This window comes from Sipha flava, unplaced genomic scaffold, assembly GCF_003268045.1.
Source record: "Sipha flava isolate LNK unplaced genomic scaffold, YSA_version1 176_pilon_pilon, whole genome shotgun sequence".
Taxonomy (NCBI): domain Eukaryota; kingdom Metazoa; phylum Arthropoda; class Insecta; order Hemiptera; family Aphididae; genus Sipha; species Sipha flava.
The window spans coordinates 3,191,264-3,214,954 of NW_020272062.1; the positions used below are offsets into that span (position 1 = coordinate 3,191,264).

The 23,691-nt window shown below is 26.8% G+C and overlaps 2 protein-coding genes across 6 annotated transcripts in view; both read left to right on the forward strand.

Moving 5' to 3' along the window:
- The first annotated feature begins 1,860 nt into the window (after positions 1-1,860).
- Positions 1,861-6,666, forward strand: LOC112680326 (40S ribosomal protein S15Aa). Its single transcript, XM_025550382.1, has 4 exons — positions 1,861-1,979; positions 2,226-2,384; positions 3,235-3,400; positions 6,520-6,666. The coding sequence occupies exons 2-4, from the start codon at positions 2,252-2,254 to the stop codon at positions 6,611-6,613; spliced, it is 393 nt and encodes a 130-aa protein (XP_025406167.1). The 5' UTR covers positions 1,861-1,979; positions 2,226-2,251; the 3' UTR covers positions 6,614-6,666.
- A 4,019-nt stretch (positions 6,667-10,685) lies between these two features.
- The window catches only part of LOC112680296 (potassium voltage-gated channel subfamily H member 8), a 201,275-nt gene continuing 188,269 nt past the window's right edge, over positions 10,686-23,691 (forward strand). For 2 of the 5 annotated variants that reach the window (XM_025550339.1, XM_025550346.1), the window contains exon 1: positions 10,686-10,819. In XM_025550339.1, coding sequence (XP_025406124.1) covers positions 10,818-10,819 — 2 coding nt within the window. In that variant the 5' untranslated portion in view covers positions 10,686-10,817. Of the gene's footprint in view, positions 10,820-13,807; positions 13,977-23,691 lie in introns of those variants that run through there. The other 3 variants (XM_025550341.1, XM_025550343.1, XM_025550345.1) reach the window with 3 other exon arrangements.

Consider the following 23,691-nt stretch of genomic DNA (forward strand, 5'->3'; position numbering starts at 1 on the left):
ATCATTAAAAAAAAAATCTGTGGGGGGGGTGGAAACCCCTTACACCCTCCCCGTAACTACGCCACTGAGTTATACATACTACTTGTACATACTTTAGTACAGTAAAAATATTTAAATTTACATCTTATGCTATGGCAAATGTGATTATAAAATCATTTTGTATTAAAAGCTGAAATGAGGGGCCCAGGAGCTCTAGTCCTCCTTGCCCCATTCTCTTGCCGTTCCTGACATTTATAATTTATAATTTTAGTTGATATTTATATTTATAGATAAAAATCAAGGATGTCTACCCTAACCACTTCTATTTAATATTTGTCGAACAGTTTATTTAAGAAATTAATGAAACACCTATCAAAAATAAAATAGGCATAAAAGTGGGTGGAGAAATCTCATAAGATTCACTGATGATATTGCATTTTTAGCCAATAATGAGCACAATTTGGAAAAAACACTAGAATAGATGGCAAGATGCTTCCAAAAATATTATTTAATTATTAATACCAGCAAAAGACTAATATTATTCTGTGCCAAAAGGTTAGACTGAATTCGTAGAATTAATATCCAAACAGGAAATTGGTTGCTTGAACAAGGGGAACATTTTAAATACCTAGGCAGCTGAATTAACGGAGACCGCAGATACGTTATGGAAATAAGATCTAGAATTGCAAAGGTAAAGTCAGCATTCATGAATATGAAAAATGTTTATGTTCCAACAGTATGAGTAAAAGAGTGAGGAAAGACTTCAATCCAACTTGAACTTTTGGACTTTCATCCAAATTTTTTTTTTCAATAAATATATTCAGAACATTAATTAAAATAAAATTTAATAATATTTCACGGAAAAAAGTTTTCATCAATACTTTTGAAAATAGGTGATTTTTACAAAAAAATAACTTAAAATTTAAAGTCAACGATTTACATGATATTAAAATGAACCTATATTTATGAGTTTTATTTCATTTAATTTTTAGTGAAACGAAGAATTTGTTGGTTTTATCATGATGTGTGTGCTTTTTTTCAAGATTTGATACAGATTATGTTATCTACTTTGTACAATCGAAGGAATCATTTTACGAATTTTCCAACTGTTTACTCAATAATTCCGAAAAGCTGACTAAATATGTTAAAAATATGGCATACCGGTTTTTAATCTAATTGAATTATATTTTTATCGTTTTTCAAAAAGTAATCGTAGATTAGAATTTTTCATTGAATGCTTATAGCACCGCGGAGTCTCATTCGACTTAGGAGTATTGTTTATTTTTATTTTTAGTTTTTAATTGTAAACGACTAAAAGATGCGTAATTTATAAATTTAAAAAATTTCATAATCAGTTTAATATAATTTTAAATAATTAACGAATTAAAGTAGATAAATTCTTTCAGCATTCAAAAAAATAACTTTAAACGTGGCACATCTGGAATTTTTTCCGATCTTCTAATCCGTCAGAACACGCCTGAATTTAATTGATGGCTTATAAATTTTAAATAATTTAATTTGAAGATCAAAAACCATAGAAAAATTAAATTAAAATGCAAATATTGTCCCTGAATGTGAAGTTTTAAATTTCGCGCGTAATATTCATTGCCAACAGAATGACGTTATTCATACAACACATATATATATATATATAAAAAGACTTTTATATGTCTATGATACAACAAAATATCATATATTTGAGATTTTTTTAATATTTTTAATATAGTCATAATAGAACACGACCAAAGAATCTTTGTGGTTTTGATAAATTATAATCCGAAAATTGTGTAAAACGGCTGATGAAATAAGAATTGCCGATCCGAATCGAGAAGCGGTGCACGGAATTTTATCAGCACATAAACATAACCTCAATGAATCGTGTTCTCATTTCTGTGCGCCCTGCTGACAACCGTTCGGATCTCAGTCTTTTTACTTCGGATTCGCACTCGGTGTAATGCTTTGAGTTGTCTGATCGTATTCTTCATCCATCGTAATCCCAGGTAATTATGTGCTTCCGTCCTCGTAAACCGATTGTTCTCAATCGGCGTTTTGTGTACGTCAACAATCTGGTATCTGTGCAATGATTCGCAAGTGGATTACTGAGCGCCGCAACTCGTTTCCGGACGTATTGTCCGTTCGCGTTTGAGGTTGGCCAACGATCCCGGGGATTTTCCACGGATTGTTGCCTCCTTTAAACGATAAACCTTCGGTTTTGCGATTTTAACCGAATTATTTTTGCTTTTCAGAAGTTAAGTTTTAAATAAGTGTCAAGATGGTGCGTATGAACGTGTTGAGTGATGCTCTCAAATCCATCAACAACGCCGAGAAACGAGGCAAACGCCAAGTCTTGATCAGGCCGTGTTCCAAAGTCATAATTAAGTTCTTAAAAGTCATGATGAGCCATGGTAAGTGTTCAACGTTTTGTTTCGATTTCAATCGATTTTATTCCTAATGTTCTCAGATATATTTCCTCTGCTGGGCATTGGAGTATTAAATTTTAGTTTTTATGTGAACCAGAGGTGTTAATATTTTATTCCTTATTCTGAAGTTTAATTTTTGGTAATACATACAAATTTTTAACAGTCTCATTATAATTACTTTTTGTATTCATTTTAGTTGATTGTTGGTTCAAATTGTAAAATTTAACTAAAGTTTGATTACATCAGATATATAGACCAAAACATTAATTATTATTTATTTTTTTAATTTGTTCATGTATGAAAATGTGCTTAAATAATTAAATAGCAAGTAATACACTAGACTGAGTGATATTAAACTAAGTTTTTTTATATGAGTACATCATTAATCATTGAATAAGTGATTGTAGAGTTTTTGTTATGCATATTCATTTTTTATAATTATATTAATACATTTGAAATATCTTTTTAAACAATAATAAACAATAACTTCTGTGTATGTAATAATACTACTTACATTTAAAAAATCTGTACTAAGCTTAAATCTTTAAATTGAATATCTTTTATTTACATTTTAAACTGTTGAAACAAATTTAATGAATCTGTTTTTGTTGATCATAATAAAATGTAATTATGTCAATTTATTCTTTGAAACTTTCCTCTTCATACTTTATTTAAATTAATTAATTACATTACTGGAATTATATTGATACAAATAATTCTTTTAAATAATATCTTAATTAGAAAAATGATTGATTTGATAAGTTAGGATATTATTTCAGAATTTTACATATTGATCTATAAACACGTTAAATAATAGTCAATATTTAATTTTTAGGATACATTGGTGAATTTGAAATAGTTGATGATCATAGAGCTGGTAAAGTTGTTGTCAACTTGACTGGTCGTTTAAATAAATGTGGTGTCATTTCTCCAAGATTTGATGTACCTATTAGAAATATTGAAAAATGGACCAACCAACTTCTGCCATCTAGACAATTCGGGTAAATATGATATAATAATCTTTTATCAAAAACTAGTGTTTTATTTTAGTATTTATATTTTCTATAGTTATTAATTATTTTGATACTATTGATTAAGTGTTTTATTTTATTTTTTTATATTTTTTTTTTATTTTCATTAATTAATGTCAATATAATTTTAAGAATAATTACTGTTGTCATGGGGGAATAATTGTAGGGCTTACTGTGAATTAGATATACAGCCAGTCTTGCATTTATTCCACTTTGACTACAGAAAAGTGTTGCGATCAAACATAGATATGGTTGATGAAGAAGAATCTGGATCTTATTTTCTTCACATTATTTGTCTTGGTAAAATTTTGAAAAGAAGTTCATTATTAGAATCTTGTCTATTTTAAATACACTACTTACATACATAATATTTTAACAGTACTTATTTTTATAATAATGACTACTATAATTTTTATAGATTCAAAATTTATTTATAAAGTAAAAACCATGGATTCTCTGGTATCTTTTTATGTTTTTGTATAATTTTTATTAACATAGGTTTATATATTTATATATATACTTCTTATCTCACAATATAATTATTGAAACATACGCATTCATTTTATACATTTCAAGTCATAATTTATGCCATTATTGTTTATATTTATATTTCATAAGTTTTAAGAATTTATTTTAAACAAATAAAACTATATAGATGACTATATTGGTTCATAATTTAGTTGGGATTTATTACATGAATTTATTACATATTGTATGAATAAAACCAATATAATAATATATAAAAATTTAACTAAGTTTTGTTCAGATGTTTTATTTAACTAATTTTTTTTAATAGTTTTAATATAATTTTAAATTACAAATTTTATTTTTTAGATCTTTTCAATTTGGTAATATTTGTGTTTAGAATAAGATAATTTTGTATTTAAAATTGAGTTATTTGAATTGAGTAATATGTTATCATTATGTTACAGATTTTTAGATTTATTGTGTTTACAAATTTTTGTATTTCTTGTTTATTAAAAAAATTGTAATAGGTTCTTTAATTATGAAATATTACAAGCATTTTTTAAGAAATTTAACACTTGCATAGTATTTAATTTTTAAATAGTTATTAGTTATTAAGTTTCGTTATGCAAGATTTTATTTATAGGAAATTTACGTATATATAATTTTCTTTATATGAGCTTGCAAAATTGGTTTTTATATTATTTTCAGATGTACTGCATTTACATGTCCTTACATTGCTAACTTGTAAACACAGTTTTATTTATTTTGTACAAACTACTAATTAAAACTAAAAATTTCATAAGTATTCTTAATAATTATAAAATTGACATAATATTCTATGAAGATTTTCTAAGAAAAGTGTCTATTCTTGAACAGAAATTAAAAATAATTTTCAAAAGTAATATTATCTACATCATAAATCTCAATCTCTGTAAAACATAGTAGAATCTTTTGGTGCAGAAAGATTGTTTCATGACTGGCAACTAAAGTTTTATTATCTCAAATTTTTAAATTGATATGTATATTAATTACTTTAAGGTGTAGTAAATGCTTATGCAGTTGAGTTCGCCTAAATTGTATTTTCAGCAGCAGTGTGTGCTTATTTTTTAGTCTTTTTTGCATATATTTATGTATGTAATAACTAATTATGAAGTTATTTCTTATTGAGGCATTTAAAAATTTTATATTTAAATGATCAATTTAGCTGTGCAAGATCTTATTGTATTGGAAATTTAGTTTGTGGTAATTTTCCTTTTATGAGCTTGCAAAATTGCTCTTTACATTATTTTCAGATGTATTGTATTTACATATCTTTACATTGCTAACTTGTAAACACAGTTTTATTCATCTAATTAAAATAATTTATGAGACTACAATTATTAAATTTATTCTAATTAAAATAAAAATTACTATATATTCAATGGAAATTTTCTTAGAAAAGTGTCTGTTCTCTTTTAGAAAGTAAAATCAAAAATAATTTTCAAAATATTTATTCTTATCTTTTTCCATGTATAAATATGTATTTAAACAGTAGACTTTATGATAAGGGCTTAATAGTAATAAATTCTCAAAATATTAAAAAATGTTGCAAATTTAAGTTCTCAAATAACAAACATTTACACACATTAACACTACTTTTAATCATTTATTATGAAAGCCATGGAAAGTTGGTTTAATAAATTCTTCTTATATTAGCTTAAAAATTATATTTCAGTTAATTATTTATTTATCATTTTATGTCATATACATATTGTATTTTTATCCATTAATAACTTTCATTTATGGCTTATGGTTTATTACTATTATATCTTGAATTTTTTTTAAAGGCTACATTATATTTTCTCTATTATATCTTTAATAAAGGTAGCCTTTAAATTTTGGTACCCATCAATTAATTATTTTTTTATAATGATTTTAAAATAGGTTTTTAATTATTTTTATGTTTAAAATGCAAGTTCCGACTAAAATATTTATTGTTAAATGTTTTTCATGAGCTTGCTACATAATCAATCTACATTATTTTCAAATGTATTATGCATTATGCTATTACATTGCTAACTTGTATATACAAATATAAATACTTCAGAAATGTAATTTACAGTTTAACAAAATCAGTTGTAATTTTCGAATGACATTAACTTAATCTTTAATTGCTTTCATATAATTTATAATTTATTTATGATAAATTTACATATGAAGTTGTACATTTTTTTTATTGTTTTTTGATAGTAAATTATTTGTACTAAAAAATCTTGCAACCCTTGATTTAAATTTTTTTATTACTATGAGTCATGTATTTTTTTTGCATTTTTCCTAATTTAAATTTAATAAAGCTTACCGTTAAAACATATTTATTTTATGGCAACCTATTTATGTATCCAATTGGTATTTTTTGACATATCAAGTAGTATAATTGTTATTAAAAAAAAAAAAAAAATTAATTTGACATTTTTTTTTTAAGATTATAAATTGTAATTAAGAATTGGATTTTATTATCAAGAAGTTATATTTATTATTAAAACTATCATTTTAGTTAAAAATCCCCCAAAAAAATATTAGATATTAAGATGAAATGATAAATTAAAATTATGAAGTAAAAATAAATTAAATTTTTGTTTTAGATTTGTAGTGCTGACCACTAGTGGAGGTATTATGGATCACGAAGAAGCCAGACGGAAACATTTAGGAGGCAAAATCTTAGGATTTTTCTTTTAAAGTATTGTACGTTTTTATCTTTAATTTGTATGACTAATAAAAAAAATGTACTATTACTCAAAATTGTTTTTTTATTCAAAACATTCAAGTATATTATTTTTTATATTCTGATTTTTATTGTAGCTCTTAAAATGTGTAAATTAAATTGGTTATTTTCCCTTTAATATATATATATATATATTACCAAACCAAGGGCTCATCTGTTTGTTAACCATCAATATAAATAAAATATATACTCATAAAAATATATCTATTAATCTATTGACTCATTTTTAATAACATTTTTGAGTATAAAATGTTGTAAAATTCTTAATGTTAAGTAATTTTGAAAGAGCTGTAATTTTGATTAATATTAAAAAACATTATTAATAATAATAAAAAAAAACACACTACTTATAAATAAAGTGAGGCCTGAGATTTAAAATTGGCATTAATTATATTAAATATGTGACTGATCTTTTGTACTGTTCGTGTACTATCTTATAGAGTTATGTATCAGAATAATATACTGTTTTCTTAAACTGACATGTATATTATTTTGCTATTTCCTGAATCAAGAAAAACTTGTATTTTTTCCCTGAGAAAAACAAACTATAGAAGTTAATTTAATGAATATCAGCAAAACTGTATCGTTCATAAAGTCCAAACTTTTTGTTATGAATTATTTGTATATTTAAATTTAATTGGATAATAATGTTCAAAGTTAATCACGACCCACCACTATCTGGCTTGAATAGCCAGAATAGTGGGAGGGGTGAAATTCCTCGGGTGACCCTCCAACGCCAACTTAAAATCTAGTGGTATCATGGGAGGATTAGTGCCGCCGTACGCCGGATTGGCTATCCACTCCGGAAACGGTGCCCCCCTAGGTCGAGGAGCTTACTTCGATAAAACGAACAAATAACTCAGTGGAGGTGGCGGTACCGACACTATCATGTGTCCGTGGTCCAGTGCTGATGGTCCTTAAGACGACCCGGGTTTAAGGAATCATTCCTCGTGGATTCGTACAACCGTGCTCTCGAATAACGCCACGCGTCAAAAGAAAGTGATGTAGCGTAAGGCCTTGGCCGAAATCTGAGTCTCGTGTTAATAGTAGTACTTTTCAAGAAGTAGTTGCATTATTTTGTATTTTGGTTTCTGTTCAGTGTGTTTAGCCGCGTTGATAAAATACCCATTAAAATTTTCTGAAAATTATATAATCCATGTCCATAGATGGGAGGTTATGGGTTAAATATCCCCTCTTAGGGTTAGGTCCTAATTGAATTTTTTCTCTGTGGAATTTATTAATTTTTTTTTACCATAATAATACCTACAATACATAATTTCATAAAATGTAATATAGTGAAATCTCTATTAATGGACACCTCTCAATAGTGGACACTGAAATTCACGGCAAAAATGTATGTATATAATAAGAGTTATAACCTCTTAATAAAGTGGACGTGGACTCTAAAAACTGGAATCAAAATTAAAAATTATCTCTCATAAATGGACACATTACATGCACATATCGAAAATGTTAAGTAATAAAAATACTATATTTACCTTTTAAAAATTTCGTTCATATTTTATCTTAGCTTAATGATTTTCCTATTCGAAAAATAAATGGTTCGGTTAAGTGTTCGGTTACACACTGCTGTGTGCTGTAAATTACGTGAACGCGTATCTAAGTTAACATGAACAATACCATAGTATTATTAGCAGGGCTCATAACTTCTAGCATTTGCATATTTTTTTTGAAAGGTCCTAGAGATACCTATGTGAGCTATAAATTTGTTTCAGATAACCAAGAAGCTAGATACGAAATTTTATGTTGCATATTTTTGCATATTTCGAAGTATAAGTACTATTTTACTTTTTTTCGCTTTTTTTGCTTATTTTTGGATTTTTGTATGATTTTTATCATTGATTTTTTTAAAATATTTTTTAATAGCCTAAAACATTTTTTCTTAAAAATAACAAGTAATTATAGTCATATTAATTGTTCATATTAGTAATTAATTCGTGTTAATTAATTTTTCTTCTCATATAACTTATATAATATCAGATGAACTATATACGAGTTTAGTCGACGTGTGACGTAGTGAGTGTGTACGCCCGAAACTTTGTAATCCCATCGATAAAGAAACCATTATAATTGTATATATGTAATTGTAGCTTGTACTGTAGTATTTTATTTTTATAGTTTCTAGGTATTCGAGTATTCCAATATCATTATCTAGATATTCCGATACCATCATTCTCAGATTATTTACAGATTATTTTTCATTAACATTTTGCAGTCGTTTCCAATTTTTCGTATTGTATGCATGCTAGTTCGTTTCGTGAATTCAGTACCTAATTTTTTTTTTTTTAATAATAGAAGCTAAAATAATAAAATAATATAATAAATAATAATAATAAAATAATAATTTTTATATACAAACGTTTTTTTTTGCATATTTCAGTATTTTTAGTGCATATTTAAGCGCTTACATGAATACTTTTTAGAGCATATTTAAGCGCTTATAACAACCTTTTTTAGAGCTATAAGTTATGAGCCTTGATTATTAGTATGGTAATAAAAGAAAAATATTGATCTTAGAAGAAAAAAAAAATATTTGAACTAAGGAAATGGAAAATCTAAGTGTACCAATATTAGCAGAAAGGTTTTGTATAAGCGAATCCTAGGTAAATTTAATTATTTAATTTTAATATTTTGCATTAATTGACCAAAAAACATCTTTAACGAAGAATACAAGTGAATAATATTTTACTAGATGCTTGTAATTTGTAAAAATTACATTTTTATACTCTCTTTTTACTACTTACATACATGGGCAGGGGGGGCAAAGGGGCCATTGCTTCTACTGGGAATTTTTGTTTCAAAACTATTGTTAATTTAATACCACGTTTATTAATTATAACATAATTTTATTGAGATCCATTTATGAAGTTTAGTAAAATTTATCATATTTTTAGATATTCTAAAATGTATAATCTTGAATGTATTTATTTGTTTACAATGTTTACGCAAGACTGCATATCGCTTAAGACTATAAATTTTTCCGAGTACCGATTTCTATGGTATTAGATTTTGTTCTCATATATTTTTAGATACACGTTGTGACTCTTAGAATTTTAATCTTGCTCCGGGTGAGATTTTATCCTGCGGGCGCGCTTGCTTACATTTTATATATATATATATATAATAAATAATAAATAAATATTTCAATATACACCAATTTTAATTGTATGTAAATGTATAACTAATTCTTTATAGCATCTTCTTATAATGAACATTTAGTAATTTTTCCAAACATCCACTATGTAGAGATTTTCTCAATATTGGACATTTTTTCATTCTCCATGGTTATTCACTACATCGAGGTTTCACTGTATTATTATTTTATTCTATTACCATAGATTAAAATCCAATATATATATATATATATAATAGATAAATTACTTTTTAAATAAGCTATATCTATTTTCAAATCTTTGTCTACATAAAATTATTTTAATTTTTTAACAATATTATAAAAACTTAAGTTTAAAAATTAACAAAATTAATACAATTTTCAAAAATCTATAAATAGGCAATAATATTCAAAATATGGAGAAAAAAATTATTCTATTTAATCCAGGATAAACTAAATTGTGAAATTATTTGATATTTAATTAATTTTGAGAAATATGCAAACGCATATAAATCTTAGTCCTGTTTATGAACAATTATTAAATAATCAAAATCTTGACCCACATATTCTGTGTGTATGGAGTCATAATTGCCGACGTCTATTCGGTGCTCTTATCTTTTTTTTCTTCTCCTTGAATCTTTTCAAAGAATCAACTCCCTTCTCCGTGTGTTTTCGGGGTTAACACTACATAGTGGTTACATAGCGGTAACAAATTTTCACCTCTTAACCACACTGTCCTAGTCACGTCACTCAGCCACATTAGTAGCTGCTATTTTAAAAAATTGATTTGAAGTGAAACATAAAAAGTAACCATCTACTACCATCAATAAATTAATCTTATGTTTAACACTTAAAAAATTGAAATAATCGATATATCTTCACCATAGGATAACCGTCGCTGGTAGCAGAATAGCGTCTTCGTTCAGGTTTTCGCTCTTCTACCAAAACTTTTTTTGACAATTAACGACTACCTTCATTCTTCATATTTTCAACGACCACGTGCATTAGAAGCTAATGAAACACGCATGTAAGTCTAACAAATGGTTTTAAAATAGCTTTCGAATAAATTAAATAGGTAATATAATAATATGATTGATCAAGTAAAATAAATAAATTTTATTTTGGGTTTTGTTATACATATACAGTGGTCGCCGCTTATTGGACTTACTTTGGGACCAGGCCATTTGAGTCCATTAACCGAATGAGTCAATAAGACGAATAACCAAAAAAATTTAAATAATGTTTAAAATTAAAATCTTATTTAAAAATATTTATTAAGATTCGAGGTATGTATAAAAATAAAAATCTAGCTTACTCTATTAAAAATAGAATAAAATAATATGTATGTAAAATCTATTTAATTTTTTGATAAAAATCTATCCAGGGCTGATTGGATTTTCCCTACTTCTGTCATCTTCATAATCATATCTACGTAGGATTTATGTTGCTCGAATACGTCAAAATCGCCTCTTTGCTGAATCTACGTAGAATTTGAAGTGCTTTTAGTATTAGTTTAGTTTATGGTAGTTTCTCATCAAGTTCCTCTTCATTACTACCACCAGCCACATTTTCTTTTGACCGTTTTTCACCACATATTTCTTCCTCGTTAACGAGTTTAGTATTTTAGACTTCTTTTTCAGTATTGATCCATACCGGTACCGACTTATATGGCATTTATCACACGTTTGTTCAATGTATGTATATATTTTCTTGATTTATCTAATTTTCAAATGACCCTATTAACCGGCGTATGAGTCAAATAGACGAATTGTTTGCTGCGTATTAGTAGGTATATGTGCAAATCGGGACCAGCCGTTTTGAATCTAATAAGCGAATGAGTCAATTAAGTCAATTAGCGGCGGCCACTGTATATAGCAAATTGTATTGAATTAATAGCAAAAATTATATACTATAATTTATATTAAAATAAAAATCAATAATAATTATTTATTAATTCATTATTTTATAGCTTAGTAATTATTTCATTGTTACTGTTATTACTTATTGGTTATGATAATTACATTGATTATAATTATAATTAAATGTTACAATTTTAGAAAACCGATAAAAAGCAATAAATAAAAAAAGAATTTATGCAGGTATACATATTCTATTTCAATATAATAGTTTCTCTGAATTGTTATTTATATAATTATACATGAGTTTATATTATGGTTTACAGTTTATAGTGCACATCCCATTTAAAAATAACATCTCATGGTTTAAATATAAATAATATGTTCATGATCTTACCTTGGTGTTCGTTAATATTTATTATTTTTACTATAAATATTATACTAAGCTATGTCATAGTTGTGTTAATAGATTTCAAAATAATTTTTTATTTTTTTTTACTAAAAATGTCTTATTTCACAATAAGATTTATCAGCGATTGCGGTATAAGGAGTGGCGTCGAACTTCTAAAATTTTTACTCAGGAAAATACAATGGCCCCAAGCACCTCAGCGGTCACAATCCTACATTTTTACTTTATATAGAAAAATAAATTGGGCTCTCAATTTCAAATATCAAGCATGATTCATACTAGTCAGACACGTACTGTACCGTTTCACAAAATATTCTATTATGTGTCTTAATTTAGATAATTCACATTTAAACGTTTCCGTTCCGTCATACACGTACTGATCCGACAGAGTCCGTCCGGTATTAGTGATGAGCGTAAAATCACGTCCCGTTACTTTGTTACCGCTACAACAGTGTCGCTGTTAGTCACTGCGACAATTGAAAAAAATTAATTATTACTAGTGACTTTGGTAACTCTCCTGGTTACCTGGGTTTACCACTAAAATGACCAGTGACATTGTTGGCGTCGGTGACTGGTGACTGTTATTAGTTAATCATTATCAATTTCTAAGCCGGAAATAAGTAACTTTAATGGGCAAAGCCCTGTATCGCAGTGGGAAGATGAATTATTACTATTACTATCCTTATTAACGACCGGGGTTCGAAACGCTCTCATTGAAAAAAGTTGTTCTCATTGTTACTTTTTAGCGGTGAATTTACACTCGTTGTCCCGATTTGCGTACACCAAACAGTTAATATCGGGAGTACTTCGGGCAACTCATGTGTCCATCTTTCGTCTTAGAAAGGATGACAGGAGGGAGGACACATCATCTTGATGCATTCATTTTGTTTTACTTATTAACCATTGGGTGTAAAATAAACTATACTATAGTATATAGAGAATTATATTAGTTTGTGTAGCAGTGACGTGATTTTACACGCATCGCTAAATTGGTTATTGATTATTAAGTAACTAAAATAAATATATTATGAAAAACAAATGGTGACCTTTCACCATTAAAAGTCACTTTGACTTAAAGTACCTGTCACCACTATTGCAGTGATCACATTTTGTCACTGTTAACCATCTCTATCCGGCATTCCTCGGGAGAATAATCGTGACGTCAGAATATTGTAAAGTGCAAGTCATAGATCGGCCCCTCTGATCTCCGTCCTCATTTTAAAAATGTGGTTTGGCCGCGACCTGACTTAAGAATAGGGTTCAGCGCCACTGGACTAAAGTATAATATACTTAATATAGTAAAAATAATTAAAAGTTTATGTGTATTTTATTAATACTTTGTATTTAACAGCGTAATATTATAGCGTATAATTTATAGTAATACAGTATACAAAAAAAACGTAGTGTTATAGCGCTCATACATTTTAGTTTCTTAAATAATGTTTAAATAGTAATAATATTAAAATAATTGTTCCTTCTATAATTATAAAAAAAACTATTAAAAAATGTGGTTCTTATAAATTAAACACGTGAAGGTTCTGTGACGAAGAAAATTTTTTTATTAATTTTTTAATCTCGGAATCGATATATGACATAGTATTATAGAGTAGTTAAACTACGATTACTGATAAAATGCCAACAGTTAATTATTGTTTTAGTAATTTAATCTAATATAATATAATTGCTTGTGATTAAAACTCACTGTGCAATTTTATTTTAATGGTCAGTTATAGTTTAAACGCGTGTTGGATGTTTCGTCATGATATTCAAAAGAAAATTTGTGGATTGTTATTTTAGTGAAGCGTGCGTTGTTTAGGTATGTTAAACACGCGTGTTTTTTCTATACCATTTCGTGATCGAGACTTCATACTTTTGTGATAATACTAGTGTATTATTATCATTGTGGTAACCAGTTTGATGTAATATAATTTTATTTTTAAGTAGTACATAGTATAAATTAGTTAAATAATAATTATAATAAGATTTACAATAAAAGCTCAAGGTTTATAAATACACATGTATGTATTTTGAGCTACATATGTATTTAAAACGGCACTATTAATAAAAAGGATAGCAAGATTTCTGTTTACAATAAAACTATAAAACGATAGTCATAGGCATCATTTCAGTTTTTCGGAGTCATTAAAATATTTTAATAAGTATATTTAATTTTAACCTGTTTTTAAAAATAAAAATAAAATATTTTTAATCTTTTAAATTATTTCCAATATGGTGTCATAGTTTTTTGAACTATGAAATATTGTAATTCGACTATTTTCGTGGTTTTTTAATAAATGTGCACTAAAACTAAAATATTATTTTTAGACGTGAAAAAAAAATTGTCGATTTTTATTATTATTATCAATGAAAATATTTATAAAAAAAAATATATATTTATTATACGAAAAAAATGTTTATAAAAATTGTTTATAGAAAATCAGATCATAGAATAATTGTTTAATATTTCTTGACAACGTTAAAAAAATAAGCCATTAATGTTTACTATAATATTAATGTTAAAATAGTAGTGAATACGAAAATTCAAAATTGTTAAAGTAGTAATTTAAGATAAGCTTAGATAACATATTATGGGTGGTTATGATAAGTTGTACGAAATGAAAATATTTATAGTTAATAATTTTTTCTTTTCTTGTAGAAATGTCATATAATAAAAAGTTCATGCTTTTTGATAATTATAGACTTTTAAATACATTTTAAGAGTAGCAAATTTGCTTTAAACTTGGAATTTTATTAATCTTGTATGAAAAAGGCATTAGTGCTGATTAAGACTTAGTAAAGTAATCTTAATAAGAATTAGATAGAATATACGAGTATTAATGTACATTATGCATTGAAGTTATTTATATATATATATATACTGGGTACATTTAAGATGGTAGAAAATAATGCATACCATAATAAAATGTTACAATATTAAAACAATGTATTTAAATATTTTTATATAATATATATGAAAAAATAGAATAATATTCTATTTTAATAGTTTACGTTTAACTAAAAAATTTCTGTATTTTGGATATTTGAAAAAATGTTTGAAAGATAATTTAAATTAATATGATACAGAATAATATTTGAGTGTACAATTGTATACTATAATATAACGGCGAATTTAATTCATACCTAAAATTAAATGAGCTATGTCCATTAACTCGTACTTTAACCAGCGATGGGAATTATTCGAATATTCGAATATTCGATTATTCAAATATCAGTATTTAATGCTATAATACAATACGTAACGAAAATTATTCGTTTAAGTTTTCGCATAATACAAAACGTTTAATAATAATATTATATGGTTTATGGTGCATAAAGGCCAGTGAGAAGTGAATTCGAAGCCAGTGATATTCACTATTTGACATGGTATTTAAAATACAAAATTAAAAATTGTGCAAAATACTCGAATATCATAATTAAATTATTATTAATACAGTATAAACTATAAATCACTATAGCGAACATCGCTTAGAACGAGATACTGCTTATAATAAGCAAAACGTTAGGTCCCGGCACGACACATATGATTGTATGTTAAAATATACATCTACAACGAGTAAAATAAAGCTAATTACGAACAGGTACCTGCAAGATTTTCGTATTTAGGTCGATTAATCATTGACATACATCATCTTTAGTTGTGTAGATATGGATAGAGATGTGAGCTCAGTAAATTTACCCGGTAAAATTTACGGGTAAAAGTAAATTTACCGAGTATTTTTTTACCCGGTATTTTTTTTTTACCATTGAAAAAAAATTGAGTGACCCCTTATTTTAAATGTATTTACAAGCGGAATACGTTTTATTCACTTTTATGGAGAATATACTCTATATAATATATCTATATAGATATAGGTATATTTACAATCGTGGTTTTATTTAGATAATCAGCGTAGCCTTTTTTTTTCTCCCGTTTCTAAAACTAGGACCGAGATAATCAGCGTAACCTATACGACAATAAAATGCAAGCACTGTATTCAGTATTTTAGTTTATTATCAGTGATGTATTGCTAAAATAAATCATGGGTATACACTTTATTTCATGTTGTAACTATAATATGGTAGGAACCAAAAAAACTCACTCATGAACTTCACATCATTAATTATGACTGTTTGATAACAAAAACTTGTTGTTAAATGATAATAAATTTGAATTTTTCATTAAAAAAAAAAAAAAAAAAAAATAATAATAATAATATATCCGATACCGAATCAAGTCATAAATATAACCACAAGTTAGGTTAGTTAAGGTATTATGTAGTTATTTATTAAATTACAAGCTATACGCTATATACGGCCGTATATCCGCGTATCAATTTCTCATAAGCTATACGCCATGGATAAAAATAGCGTATTGAGTATACGCTGTATACCCCCGTATACTCTTCAATACACTACTATATATTATAATATATATATACATTAATTTAAAGTAAACACTGATAACATTTTACATTCTCGTTCTGTCGTTACTTGTTCTGTGTGACTATGTTATAGTGTGTTACACATGTTAGGTTGGTAGGTAAAAAGGAAAAAAACATTCATCTTACATTTAAAAACTTCGTAAAAAATGTTGAAGAAGATAAGAAATTTGGTACGTACCTAAGCTGTATTTAAAAATTGAATAAAAATTAAAAAAAATTTTTTTTTCAAAATTTACCAATTTACGTAAATTTTACCGGTAAATTTACCAAAAAATTTTTATTGGTAAATTCCACATTTCTAGATATGGATTACTTATTAATAATAAAAAGCTTGTCATGGAAAAATGGATAAAATAAATAAGGTATTGTAGCACCGAATACTGATATTCGAATGTTTGAATAATCAAATATTCGAATTATTCACGACAGGTATATTTGAATTCGAATACTCGAATAATTCGATTATTCGAATATACATAACATCTCTAACTTTAACCGATTTTGTAAAGAAAGAACATTTATTCAAATATATTTCATACACAATGTGATTTATTAAAGGTGAAAGGGGTTTTATATCTAGAAAATTAATAATTATCGTTCTTTATTCTTTACTTTTTATTACATTTTTTTTCTAAAATAATTTTACTGCCTTTCATTTTTTATTAAAAACCGTATCAACTTTTGATTTCCATATAGAATTCTTTACTTTTATAATTTAGTGTCTAAAATTCAAAATAAATATTTTCTATTTTTTTTTTTAAATATTTGGGTGTAGTATTAATATTATGCCAGTTAAATGATAAATTATTGGTATCCAATATTTGGATAGGAGGAGAAGGTTATTTCATGATTATATTAGAATGTATTCTTTCATTGAAAATGATCAGAAAAATAATGAAACGCTGTAAATTATTTATGTTTTATCAGTAGTCTGTAATGTGTGTGCATTTTGATTAGTAAACCAATTTTATTAAAGATGAGGAACTAAATATTATAAAATATAATTGATTCTTAAAGGTTTGGTGAGTAGGATATAGTTCAAGGCGTTTAGATTTTCTAAAAATAAAAATAAAAAAAATAAATATACAATTCAGTATTTCATCCTGTAATAATATTACAGAATACGATCGTTTGTTTACAATACATGAACGTTTAACACCAGAACTAAAGTTTTGTGAAATGAAAATTATGAGCCATCCTTGCAGTGCCGCAATTATACACTACGGGGTTGATGTGCAAGTTTTAATTTAGAGACTGAATATTTTTTCAAAAAAGTATTTAACAACTTATTAAAATATGATAGCCGGTGTTTATATTATGAAAGGTCTGGTAGATATTTGATTTTAACGGTCTTAAAATGTTTTATATACGACTCATTAATAGTTTTTTATATTTTAATAAAAAAAAGTGTGATGCAAAAATATGATATAGACGTAACTTTTTTTTATAGATTTACAGAGCACCTGTAGACAGTAATTTTACTGAAATTCTTAGTAATATAATTTTAAAAGTTGCATCATTTTATATATAGAACACATGCACAACAACTGTCAATAAGAGACAAAACAGTAAAAATAATTTTGTTGTAAATACCTAAAATTAGAATTCAGCTACAAAATAAGGGGTAATCCCCATTCATTCAACCTATTATTAAGCTAGGTTCACACGGACGCGCGTACACGCGCTCAAACGTGAAAATATTTTATTATTAATTATTTCTAATTATTCTAATTACATCATGGTCTGTTAATAGTTATGTAGTCATAAGCATAGTCTGTTTTATACATTCAATGAGAATGTATGTGTTTAATGCAGTGTGTTTGTGGGTCACATACCGAAGAATGAGAAGACGAAGAGAAAAAGGATAAGTCGAGATAACAAGAAAATACAGCATCTATCATTGTTCCTGATTTTGTTGTTGAAGTATATCGATTATTACTCATTTGTAGATTAAATTGCTGTTGTAGAAATTCTACTAATTTTATGGAAATGTCTGATGCAAAATTTATTTTGAAATCCCCAGTAAGTATGAGAGGTTTCAAATCGCAATGATAACGAAAAATGACAATTCGACAATGTAATCGTTACAGACACACGTGTCAACTGAACAGATGAACTGCCAGGCGCGCATTCACGCGCGTACATGTGATCCTAGCGGAATCAATCAACAATATTTCAAACCGCGCGTAGACTCGTGAAAATAGAATTTTGCATCATTACCGCGATCGACGCGTGTGTACGCGCGCCATGTGAACGATAAATAGGAAACCCGTATATCTAAATACGCGCGAAGAACTGGCGCACGTGTACGCGCGTCCATGTGAACTTAGCCTTACTATCTTTCAAATTTTTTCCTACCAAAACTATATCAGCAAATATCATACACTCTCTCGCCCTATATCTCTTTTGTAACTTCAACTACGACCACAGGGAACAAATAAATTGTTGTATTTCCTTGATGTACACCAACTCTTACGTTAAAATCTTCTGTACCTAACTCCACACAAAATTTTGACACTAGTCCTCGAGCTTTCATACATATTCTGTATCAAATTTATATATATTTTTGGGATCGCTTTCTCATTAATGCCCTCTTTAAAATTTCTCTCGGCACTCTGTCATACATCTTTTCTAAATTTATAAACACCATGAATAATTTTTTCTTCTTTTCTTTATACTTCTCTATTAATTGTCTAACATAAAATAATGACTCCATTATCGATTTTCCTGAAATAAAACCAAATTGGTTTTCTAATATTGATGTTTCACTTTTTATTCTCTTCTCCATAATGCTTTCACAAATCTTTATACTATGATTCATCAGCTTTATTCTTCTACATTTTTCACATTTCTATTTGTTTTCTTTGCCTTTAAATATTGGTACAATAAAACTCTTTCTCCAATCTTCGGGTATTTTTCCCTCTATTAACACCTCATTAAAAAAATCTTTCAATCATCCAATGCTTACATCCCCTAAAATTTTCCATACCTTTACACCCCATTTGCTCCAACCGTTTTTTTTTTTTCATCGTCTTCACCGTAACTTTCACTTTTTGCTCACTAACTAAACCAATCAATCCTTTATTCGTACAAGGTACACAATTACACAAAATATCAATTTTACCAGGAAAACCACGGACAATTAATAACGTCCAGAAATTAACAATGCAATGACAAATTTACTTCTTCGAATACCCCGATATCATACGTACAAAAATTAAAAACCCAAGATTACATTTATAAATATTTAATAATACGATCAAATTTATTTTTTATTCTTAATTTTATTTCAATTTTTTATAGTCATACTTTACAGTTAATTTGAACACATACATTTTGGGTCTATATTGATCGTATTAATAAATATTTATAAAATGTGCAATGCACACCTTGCACACCCAGTAGTTGCGGCACTGCATTCCTGTAATTGTATTTTAGACAATTTTAAGTTTCTTTGAAATGTGTGGCATTGATGATTCTAATCTTGAAATACTCTAAATTAAAGTAGTTAAATGTTTAATACATTATGAGAAGTTTAATAATGTAAGGCTCTGTTGTGAGATGATTCAACCGAGTTGCGGATTCTCAAACCGACTGGATACTGGTAATTCTTATTGTTCAGGGAGATGATTTGAAATTAGAGTTAGTTTCAAGAACTATTGTATTTTAGTCGTCAGTTTACAACACAAATTTAAATAATTTATTCATCAAATATATTAGAAAAGTCATCCTTGATAAATAAATATGAATTGTTATTTTAAAATTTTAATTTGAACTATTAAATAAATATTACTCTTATATAAATTAATTAATACTCCCTATCTCTAACACAAGCTATGATATTAAAAGAGATAGATAATCATGTAAAATTATTACTATAATGCTATTTATAAAATATTGTTCTTGGTTAATATATTAAATAAAAAAATAAAAAAATATACTATGAAATATGAATTGTATTCAATAAAGAAGGTGTAGATTTTTGTATTGATGTATATTATCAAATCATTGGTAATATAAGGATATATTAAAAAATTATTCACTCAACTTAAATATAGATATCATTGATATGAAAATTATAAAATAGTATACATAATAATTCTGCTTAATTTTTATGAAATGCAATGAATTATTATGATTTTGATTAATTTGATGAATGGATGTTTAATATTTATTGTTAGCAATCTGATATTTTATCATAATATGTAAATAACCAAATTAACATTTCTATATAATTTTAATATTTTGAAAATATATTTGTGTTTGAATACTAATAAACATTATGCATAACTTATTGCGAAATTATACTCATTGGTTTATTTAATTTAAATTTTCAAGCCAAACTACTAACCTAAGCATGTCATTAACACATTTCAATGATATACTAAAGGAAATTTAAAATAAATAGTTATAATTCAAAATGTGTATCCTGAATGTGTACACTTCTGAAGTTTAAAAATATTTTCATATTTAATTTTTTTTTTGCAATACATACCAATATTGAAGAATAACAATGTCCTGTTATTTTGTAGTAACTATATTTTTTCTTTGTAAAAGATACATCCATTAAATCCAGGTATTCATTAAATACTATTGAAATTTTGGATGTATCCGAGTCGGATCCCAAATAATATTTATGATAAAGATAAACAACTAATTGGGTCTGATTATAAAAACGATAACACACGAGTTTAATCCGACTATAAAAATCATTATATACTAGTTCAGTTCGACCACTACGACAGTAAAACTTATAACTTACAATTAACACATTTGATAATGTTAAAAATGTATAAATTTGAGTTTTTCAAAGCTCTATCATTTAAATGTTTACCAATTGTACATTTTTCAATTTTTCAATCATTGAATTTATTTATTTACCATATACCAGTATTCTAATTTTCAATCAATAATTATACACTACGTATTAGAAATTAAAAAAAAATAAAATCATACCTGTGATCTAATTTATAGATAACATATATAACTTATAAGCCCTGTAAAAATGTGAAGGGAAATCTTATTTTTGTATGGACCCAAAGAGTACTACCTAAAAAATACTGAGAACCAACTAGATTAAATAAGGGTCTTCGGAACCTATTTAGGTATACGTCGGAAATTTCACGATCCTAAAATGTTTAAGTCTTAAGAAGGGCCATATTTAGACTTACTTCTTGGGGGAGAGGGGGGCGACTCAAATTTTTTCTTTAATTCAGGCTCAAAATTTACAAGTAAAATTTTTGGTAATATTTATATCAGGTGAATTCTTAATATTTGTGGTTTTTTTTTTTTTTTTTTAATCTAATATCGGATCCACTTATAATGTCTTTTGTGTAGTTCTTTTTTAACACCTATCTGTGTTTTGAAAGTTTCGCTTATGTTTTATCTAATTTTTCACTAAGTATAGACTGGGTCTTCAATCAAAATAATATATATTATTTATCGTTATGGGACATATAAACTTTATAAGCAATTGAGCGTTTAACACAATAAATAATTTAAACGTTATTCAATTTAAGCGATTAAACGTTATACAAATTTAATCGTTTAAAAAATTTTCCGTTTACCGTTATTGACAATTAAAACGTTATGAAAAAATTAGCGTTTTGCGTTATTTAAATTAGTGTAAAATTTGAAACGTTTTCAAATGTAGTAATACTATAAATAAATCATAATTTTTGTTTCTTAATAAAATACCCATTACTTATATAAGAATTGACTTGGTTTAAAAATGCTCGTGGGGGGATTGCCCCATCGCCCCCCCCCCTCAAATACGCCACTGGTCTTAAGCTTATAATACATTTTTATGTATTTTTTACATCACTTTTTTTTTTTACAAAACTCAAATTTATAATTAAAAGTTTAAAACTAGCAGTCGGAATATCGAGATTCATGAATGAGTCTTAGGTAAAAAGTTGGACATTCGGTTAACTTTGCTTATTTCGGTGAAATTTACTCAGGGGCAAACTTAAGAAAGAATCTTGGCGAGGTTTTGAAAAAATGTAAAATGTTGTTAAATAGCATGCTTTATTATTCATTATATGATATATATGTTACGCTGAATTTATGAAATTGCCGATTTTATGAAATAGATAGAAAAATTGCCGATTTCATGAAATCAGCAACGTTGTTGCCGAATACGTGAAATCGACAACTCAAAGTACATAATACTGCCGATTGCGTGAAATCGGCAAGGCCCTTCTTAAAAAATTATAAAGCATAATTAATTTAAATAAATGTGTAAAATACCGGGAATAAAATAAAATAATAAATACATTTTAATGTGTAAAAAAAGTAAATAAAAAAAATTGTATTATATTTAAATATTTTGGCAAGTATGACGTGAGTTACACGTCAAATTATACATCATACTATTTTTTTTTGACGTGCAATTCGTACAACAAGTACGTTAATATACAGTCAATCAATAGCCTTGTCCGGTCTTAACTGACCCCGATCTAACAAGTTCCCGTAATGAATATTAATTTTGTTAAACTTCTGCAGTCGTCAAGGAACAGTACTTTGTAGCTACCAAACTGTTCCGCTCCAGCCATGTGTTTAAAATTCCTTCTTTAGTCCCAATACGAAATTTGCCATCTTTTTTCTATGATAATTGCAAGAAAGTTGACTGCATCACCTCGCCTTCGATCCACAGACGGGATTGACACCAGCACATTGTCACCAACTTTTAAAGGAGGGAGGAAATTTTCAATTACTTCCATAAGCCACTATTTGTAATTATATCATAATAATGTGTTACCAAATTCGTGCAATCGGCAGTAAAAGGCTGCCTAATTCACGAAATCAGTAATCAGAATTTTCTGATTTCGTGAATTTGTTAGCCAAATTGCCGATTACACGTAATCGGCAACAATGTTACTTCTTTCATGAACTCGGCAATTTTTCTGCCGATTTCATGAAATCGGCAATTTTATAAATTCGGCGTAACATATATATTTATATATTTTATTTGTAATAAATATGCATGAATCTGTATGAGAAATTTTAAAATAACTATTCAATTTATGAGTTGGGTAATTTTTTATAAATATTTTTCTGATATTTAGGGGAGGGGAGGTGTTGTGTTCGCGCTTGGATTCACCTATCATCCTTGTATTGTATTATTTTTAAAATTTACAAAATAAACCCTCAACAGGAGTGACTATATTATTACAATATATTTAAAATAATA

Excerpts from the sequence above, each read along its gene's own strand:
- LOC112680326 (XM_025550382.1), top strand. The coding sequence starts at position 2,252 with ATGGTGCGTATGAACGTGTTGAGTGATGCTCTCAAATCCATCAACAAC. Across the intron at positions 2,385-3,234 it reads AAAAGTCATGATGAGCCATG|GATACATTGGTGAATTTGAA; the intron begins GTAAGTGTTCAA and ends TTTAATTTTTAG. Across the intron at positions 3,401-6,519 it reads CTGCCATCTAGACAATTCGG|ATTTGTAGTGCTGACCACTA; the intron begins GTAAATATGATA and ends TTTTTGTTTTAG.